The sequence below is a fragment of the Orbicella franksi genome, chromosome 15, assembly GCF_964199315.1.
Source record: "Orbicella franksi chromosome 15, jaOrbFran1.1, whole genome shotgun sequence".
Taxonomy (NCBI): domain Eukaryota; kingdom Metazoa; phylum Cnidaria; class Anthozoa; order Scleractinia; family Merulinidae; genus Orbicella; species Orbicella franksi.
Genome location: NC_138159.1, coordinates 18,389,138 through 18,397,846, shown reverse-complemented (window position 1 = coordinate 18,397,846; position 8,709 = coordinate 18,389,138). Strand labels below are relative to the sequence as shown.

General features: G+C 40.8%; 1 protein-coding gene across 1 annotated transcript in view; it reads left to right on the top strand.

Annotated features, from left to right (window-relative positions):
- Positions 1-3,096, top strand: part of LOC145469432 (uncharacterized) — an 11,415-nt gene extending 8,319 nt beyond the window's left edge. The window contains exons 12-15 of the mRNA XM_081453153.1: positions 3-193; positions 1,481-1,521; positions 2,084-2,180; positions 2,253-3,096. Of these exons, the coding sequence (XP_081309279.1) occupies positions 3-193; positions 1,481-1,521; positions 2,084-2,180; positions 2,253-2,445 (522 nt within the window). The 3' untranslated portion in view covers positions 2,446-3,096. The remainder of the gene's footprint in view (positions 1-2; positions 194-1,480; positions 1,522-2,083; positions 2,181-2,252) is intronic.
- Positions 3,097-8,709: the final 5,613 nt, after the last annotated feature.

Sequence of the window (8,709 nt, the reverse complement as noted above, 5' to 3'; positions counted from 1 at the left end):
AGGAGTTCCTGTCGCGGAAAGGATTCGTCCATCGTGACCTAGCGGCGAGAAATGTTCTCGTTTGTGAAGGCAAGCTAGTGAAAATAGCCGACTTTGGTTTGCCGCGTAAAGTCTATGTTGCCAGAAAACTGCCAATGAAATGGTTGTCACCGGAAGTCATTCACGATCAAGTGTTCACGACAGAGAGCGACGTGTAAGTTTTAAAATATCACGTGAGGGAGTCGTCGAGATTCCTAATCAGCAGGTGCAGTCAAACCCAATGGATCATTTCCGAGTTACCTTGTGTTTCCCTTTCGAAACCAAATCCTCGTTTTAAGTCTTTTATGTGAAAATAAGTTTGATTTAAAATGAAAACGAATCTGTAGCAGAACACAACTTCATATGAATGGTTTCGCATGATCACTCGTTTTGACACAGAGGCAAAAGGCAAATCTGAAATGGCCTATTAAGTCAAAGGTTGAATGAGGATTGCATGATTTAGGTGCCCAAATAAGATTAATTAAGGTAATTCCTCTGAAATAAAAGTGACAACAGATTTTTGTTCAACCTTTGTCCACTGAATATTTGTCATATGATAACTCCAATTTTGAAATGAAAAAGGGGGGTGCCCCTGCTCATTAAGGAGCAGTGAGGCATTGAAAATGCCTCATTTTGGCATTACTTAATGCTTATTATAAGAACGCATTCCCAGTAATTGTAACATCTTTGTGAGCCCGGACTCATAAGAACACGCATTAAACTACAGTCAATACATTGTGTCGGACACAAATAAACGTTTTAAGATTGATTCAGACAGAAAGTTAAATCCTTGGTTAAAAATTTGAACCAAATTTCTTGACGTGGTTACCGACTGCCAAATAGAAAAGACCACCGTGTATCTGCCATTTTTCTTATTTATTCAATTTATAGCAATAGAAATTAGATCAGTCTTTCCTCACGCAAAGCTTATGATCAGTTGATTACAATGAGTGGAAAAAAATTGGGGTGCCCGTGCTCGTTGGTGAGCTAGAGCCATTTTTCAACTGACAGAGCTCAATATCAAGGCAAATCCGTCATGTTTTCAATGTGCGTGTGCACGAGCGCGCGCTAATGACGCCATAAATTATGCGCGGTAAGGATGCGCAATGCAAATGTGAGGAATTACATTAAAGGCGTTTTACCTACTCGCGGTTGCAGTTAATTATGTTTGTGGTAATTTGGTAACAAAATTAATTCGAGATGTTTTAGGCTTCACAGTCTTGAGGAAGATGTGGAACTAATTCCATTTTATTATCATTCGCTTTTTTTTATTTGCTATTGTTCAGAATGACAATGATATTGCGGTTCAGAAGGAGCCCAGGAGCTCCTGGGTTGGTCAGGATAGAAAATATATTCAGGAAAATTTTCGAAGTTAGGCAAGCTACTAAGCTTGATCGATGGCTCAGTCTTTTCCTACCTCCTTTTAGGTATTTACAAATGTCTATGTTATTTATCTCAACAGATGGGCGTATGGTATTCTACTTTGGGAGATTTTCACAATCGGTGCGTGCATCATGTCCACTTAATTTGACTAGCCATTGTGTTATATACGCAATCTCCTTTGGCTTCATAGCTAAGTTAGTAGAGTAACACACCTGCGATCGTGGCAAGAATCAGTTCATCACTCCATGTTCCTCTCGACTCCAGTTCAGAGGGCTATAAGTAATTATATCACTTCATTTATGCTCACGTGTCAAGCATATTCAGTAAACTAACCTGCATGACCTGATATATAAAGAGTAAATTAACGCACGATTAGACTATAGCAACCAGTGCAATAAGCTTCATCTTACATTGGGATAGTTTCCAATTTTCCAAGCCTGCCACTCAAACTGCCGGGAACAGTTGTAATCCAAGCTTGCTAGAGGCTAACCAGTTGCATATGTACAAGCATGACGGAGGAATTGAAATCGGTGCTATCGATCACAAATGTAGCTAGTGGAAAGGAGAGTGGACTTGGGGTCGGGACCTCTGGGCTATAATACTACCACCGCTCTAAACGACATGCTCTCGCTGCCCCATAAACTGATCTTCTTCTTTGATCTCCTTCTTTCTTTGTATCTAGGCGAGGTGCCATATCCTAACATTACTGACGAAAACCTCTCGGGGGTTCTCAAAGCGGGATACAGAATGGATCAACCACAGATGTGCTCGGATGAGATGTAAGCTTCCTTTCTATGTAACACCGTTTTTTTCATGAAATGATAACTGACACCTGCTACTCTTTTTCCCAGGTATGAACTGATGCGACAGTGTTGGAAACAAAAATCCGCTGAAAGGCCTTCATTCACTGTCATCCGGGAACAACTTCAACGGATGATGTTACACCATTGTCCTGATTTGGATATGGCTGACGCAAGGTATAGTTACGCACCCTGCTATGACGCTGACAGTGACAAAGAAATGGAGCTGGAAAGCACTTTGTAACTTACATGTTGATTTTCATGCACGATTTTGTGGCATGCTGAAAAGTCGGCATTTGTACGTTTCTCAGCTGTAAAAGTAAATTCATAACTTGCTCTGTAAGATGATATGATTTTTGCTGGCTATGATGTCAAAACATACGCCATATTGGATTTGCCATCTTAGATTTCACCACTTTCCAATGTAGTCAAGAAAATGATTGAATAGAATGTAAAAAGAGACATCTATAGCCTTATTTTATTTCATAATTTTCATCCGTTACAAATGAATATTCATCTACTTTGAATTGATCAAAGAACTTTACTCATATAAAGTAACAGCAACGATTGGTATATGTTCTTCTTATTGTTATTGTCTCCAGAAATTATCGTGGGCTCTAGCGTTTCTCACTGGAGTTGCTGCCTTTATAACAATTAAAAACCAGCTAATAAATCAGGCTTTATCATATTAAACTTGAACTGAACTGAGCTAAACTGTAATTTCATTGTTTTTTCTATACACTTACGATTGCTCTCTCCCGAACTTAGTTCCGGAACTAAGTTTATGTTAAAGGGAAAGAATGACAAAAAGTAATGATAATTTACAACAAAGTAACAAAAGATACAAATTAACAATAGAAAAACTTAAGGTAATCGAAAAGAAAGTAACAGTGTAATGCGCACATACATAAGTAATGAAAATACAATTATTAATAAACTTTGTTAATTTGGAAAATTTATGTGTCAGTTGGGAGATTTCAGTATAAGCTAATATAGTTATCTTCACATTGAGTAACACATCAAGGTGTAGTTCCTTTATTTTATTTCGGAATTTAGATCTGATTAGTAATTTCACGGAAAGTGGGATGGAATTCCAGACTGAGACGCCAATAGGCCCCTTGCACGATCCGATCACATGGTACAAAATCACACATGCTGGGACGCATCTTGCATAGTGGGACTCCCAAAACAAAGCAACTCGTACCAGTTCACCTTGACCTGCCCTTGGTTTGGAAGTCCCACTGTGCAACTTGCGTCCCAGCATGTCTGATTTTGTACCATGTGACCAGATCGTGACGGGCCAATATCCTAGCAAGGCACTTGTGACTGCTGAGACTGTCTTTGAGCTCTTTGCGGCCATGTTTTTGCGAACACGGTCAGATAAACTTGTACACGGTATTATTATATGGCTGTGTCTCACAAGGACTGGGAACTACCGAGTTCACGAATTTGATTGGCTGAAATCGGTATTGAAAGCGGTCTAGATTTTCCCATCCAGACCAACATCTAAAGTTGCAAACTAAAATGCAAAAATATTGACTATTTTCTTGTAACAACATTTATTTATGGAAGTGCCAAAAAAGCTGATGGGAAAAAAAAGAAAAGAGGACGAGCAAACTTTGGCAGAATTTCAATCTCTTTTTAGAGTCTCTTTAGAGAGAAACCAACTAGCCTGCGAGCGCAGACGTATTTCCGGCTGTCACTTGGTTCCGCCGAAAAAAAACGTCTGCAAACCCGAGCCAGGAACGATTTCTGTGACGTAGGAATTTTAAGCCAATCACAGTTTAGCTCAAGTAGCCCCAGGACTACTGCGCGAGGTATTCGCTGTGAGGAGCACTCGAGTTTCATTCTATCATGGAATCTAATTGGCCAAGGAGAAACAAAAGTCATTACGTCACAGAAATCGTTTTCTGGTTCGGCTTCGCAGACGTTATTTTCGGCGGAACCAAGTGACAGCCGGGAAAACGCCTGCGTTCGCAGGCTAGAAACCAACCAGCCAAACATCAAAGTCGAAATACCCCATCACGAAGGCGTAAGGCAACACACAAAATCCCAGAAACCCAGAGATATTTCTGTGGCCTTTAACACTGTTCACAATTCCAGTTTCTTTCTCAGTGTCGCTTGGATTAAGTAGTTTCACTCAGTTCTCGACTTCTCGAAAACAAGACTGTACTGAACATCCGTTCAATTGAAATATGCCAAATAAACAGACTCAAACTTCTCGCTTCCAAGCTTGTGTTTAATATGTACCAAGTTCCATGAGAATCCTGTTTTTTTCTCCTGTAAAAGATACCAATTCGTACACAACACAGTATCTCCCTGCTTCATATAGCTGGTTTTCACATGACGTCACTAAAACTCGAACTACAAAACTGTTGATCTTCCTGAGATTTTACTTAAATGATGTAGCTGAAAACTAATATTCATACAAATTTTCGCTCCGAATGGGTTCTTGGTTTTGTGATACACTACGCTTCAACTTCTACGCTTTTGCGTGACGCTGCATTTACATGACGGCCTAGAGAGCTGTCATGATGGGGAACTTGGCTATCTGAACGGTTCATGTCTTATTATTTTAATGCTTTAGAGTTCTTCGAGGGATAAATTCACGCTTTTGTAGCAAAACTCAGTGACAGATGTTTCTGTTGGTTTCCGGCCGCCATGTTGGTGCCCATACGGATGAGCACCAGCATGGCGCCTCCATACAAATCTCTATAAATTTGGGTAAAAAATTTCTCCGCATATCTCGCATAAGAAAAATTGCTGTGACCAGAATTTTTGCGAGAGACTTTGCATATTTACCATCTTTCATTTCCAAGATTCTGGACTTTATCTATTGACCGGTTTTGATTTTTATTTTGATCTATTTTGAATTGCGTGACACTGAAAACCAGCAATTGTTTTCGGCTTAGTACCCTAAAAGGCATTACAAAAGCTCCCGCTTTGGACCGTTTGAGGCTGAACATCCTAAGGGCTACTAAATCCTCATTTTTTAACCCCTAAAAGGTACGACGGGCATCCCCGCCCCGGGGGGGGGGGGGGGCGTGGACAGGGAATCCAAACTGCTCCTTGCTCGCCTCGTGTAGGCAGGGTGTTTTCTCTCTATGTCTGCGTGAAAAAATGGAAACTATAGTCAAACCTGCGCAAACACCTCTCCATAAAGGGCCACCTCTCTGCAACGGCCACATTTTTCGTTCCGGCGGACGGTCACTCTCATTAGGGAGCTTAAGCAACCACGACGACGGCGCGAAGGACGACGCCTAGTAAAAAATGAATTTATATTTTACCCGCGAAATTCGCAATTGTCTAGATCTGCTCGGTAGGCCAATGGCTCTAACAACATGTTTAAGCTAAATATGCAACGACGGCGTTCAGTTCTAAATGGAAACACCAAAACTTAGCCGTCTTCGTCCACGTTCCGTAGACGACGCAGAACTTGGTCATTTCACGTTGTTGTTTTGCAAAGGACGTCAAAGAAATATACAAAGATTTAAAACGCACGTGCACAGCTATTGTTCAGCTCATTAAACCTTTTGTTTTGTGGCGTTCTTGTTGCCGTCGTCGTCGTGGTTTGCTTAAGCTCCCTAATATTTTAATCTCTCTACAACGGCCACCTCTCCACAACAGCAACAGCCACTAAAACGCGTCCCAACTGCCAAAAAAGCCTCGTCACAACGGCCAGTTAATCAACAACTGACGAACAGTGTCTACAAAACCTCATTTTTTATTGGACATGGTCACGAAACTTGATCCATACCGCACGTCTTTGGTCTCTATTTCTGTTTGGTTTCTGGCCTATTGATATAGATTTGATTGTGTTACAAATTTACATGTTACACTAAGCCTTTTTTTGAGATAAAAATGTTGAAACCCAAGAAAATAACGGTGTCATATTTCACCCACACTGATACCGCTCCATAACGGTGACTTTCCTCTGTCCCCAAGGTGGCCGTTGTAGAAAGTTTCGACTTTATTACCGTTAATAGAAAAACACACCCTTCCTATTGAACTTTAAAATACAGGTATATTGCTCGTGTTTTTGGTATAGAAATGCACCAAGGACATGACTGGGATGGAAAAAGAAGGCCTAGGAGGCATTAGTCTTAAATGGGTACGTGTTGAGAATTTACGTACATATTCACTCCTGTTACCGGTTCTTTTTTAAACCTATATAAACTATACAGTCGAACCTCCACTGACGGTCACCTCTCCACAGTGGACTCCTCTCTACAACAGACACAATTTTTTTTTTGTCCCGGTGGACAGTCCATACATTCGCTCTTATTTTTGTCTCTGAAATGCGCAAAATAATGTTACAATACATGATGCCTAACTATTTTATACCGCCTAATTATGGGTGGAAAGCTCGCTAAGTCAATAATTGTAAATTCCCAAGTTAAAAAAAAGGAAAAGTTTAGCTCTTCTGAGTGTCCGATTTTTGGAAAGCGCCCATATTGTTGTCTGTATAGTTTAGCGGAAAGCAACAGGTGTGAATATGTATGTAAACTCACTCCGCGTATCTAAGATCTGATGCCCTCTAGGCCTCCTTTGTCCTTTTTGTATCCCAGCCCTATCACCGTGCATTTCTAATCAAAAAGCACGGACGACAAACATGTATTTTAAAGGTGAAGAGGAAAGGTGTTTGCACAACTTTTGTGAACGCGGTAATACTTTCCATTAATCTACGTAGACATGTCGTGATAGCAGGACCCGCACACGGCTCTGTGATTCGTCGAGTTCTGTCCTCTTGAGGAATTAAACAAACCCCCCCTTCCCCCTACATCCTTCAATTTCGTCCAAAAATGTTTATTTAGGCTGACAGTGCGAACCACGTTACTTGCACGAGCAAACAGTTTCACTCGCCGCCATCTTCACCCACTTAGCAAGTGGCCGTTTGTCACGCAATCCACATTTGCCGGATGGTCTGAACTGGGACCACCAAACAAAGTCAAGTACTAACTCAACTAACGCCATGACAGTTATTCGGACTGGCCAACAGAACGGCGAAGTCTTGAGCGAAGTCTGGAAACTTTGTAAAAAAGAAATCTGGACAGCGTAGTGCGATTGATGAAGAAGCCTTTGTGGTTTTCTGTCTTGCTGCTTACGTTTTGTAAGTGGCCGCGGACGACTGTTGGAACACTGACTCCAAGAAAAATGATGTCGGGTAAGAAATACAAAGGTTGAATTATCTTGCCGTGTTATACCACAACGTTTCGACAGTTGATCATGAGGTTTCGCCAACTGCTCGCGCTTTGTTATCGGCATTACCTGGTCTCAGACCAGCATTTCAAAAAATGCTGCGATGAGACGGTTTTTTTTTAAAGTGAAGTGTACCTGTTTTACATTAAATGGTTGTGTTCGAATATTTACGCCAAACACGATGATGCAACTGTAATCGATTGTTTACTCAAACTTCACGTTTCAAAATGGTTTTTTTTTACTTGAAGTCAAGTTCGGCATAAAACTGCCGATATTGAACGAATAATGTGTGGTACAGTTGTAATCTTCAAAAAGAAACATACAGTAGGCGGAAGGAAAATCAGTTTCGGGCGATATGCACGTGCCGGTGATCGAAATAAATTTGCATAACATTGCAATGTACCAAAAGCAGCGTCTAGTTTCATTTAACTGCAAATGTTTGCGAAAGTTAATCATGTTGTCAATCTAAAAGGAAAAAGAAAACAGATTACAGGTATCCTTATTGACGAAAATTTAGGTTTCCATTCGCTCATTTTTGTTCTTGACGAAGGCAGCTGGCCAAGTTCCATGTTGGTTTCGCGAATGACGAATTTACAAAAATTTACCACACGTTTATGTCTCTCGACGAGTCAGTTTTTTCGGGCCGCGGTAGAGACTTTCACACAACATAACATAGAGTATGGGCTTTCAGAAAATTCTAGTTTCAACTTCAAATTCAATGTACCAGTGGGCTTTTGATGGTATTGAAATTAGCTAAAATTAGCTCTTTCGCTCACGAGCTTCGATGAAGGTACTTGTATCGGCCTAAAATATTATTACACTTAGAGCTTTTGCTAATCAAATTAATGCTTTAGAAACAGCAAGACAAGCACTATGAGCTACCCAAATTATATTGATAGATATCATCGCGTTGATCTGTACGAGCGAAAAGAAAATGCACAATTTTCGGCCATTTTCGGCGGCGTCAGGCAGCTAAAATGGCGATTTTCGAACTTTCCTCGATTTCGAAAAAACTAAAGCGCTTCAGGACCTTTGAATGGTATTTTCGAAAACAACTCACTATAAACGTTATTTGGGCAAAATATGAAGAAATCCGAAATTTCGCGACTGTCATGTCATTCTCGGTATTTACAGGAATTGGCTCTTAAGATCCCAGGGTAGGCGCGATGGCGGTAAAGACCACATAAATTGTAGATAAATTGACGGTACTACCTTGGGCTGTCACCTTGTAGTGGTGGTGAGGCTTGGGTGTCTCAATGACCCTAAGAGCTGTGTCGGCTGGGACTCTAGTCCCTGGCAGTTTTAACCA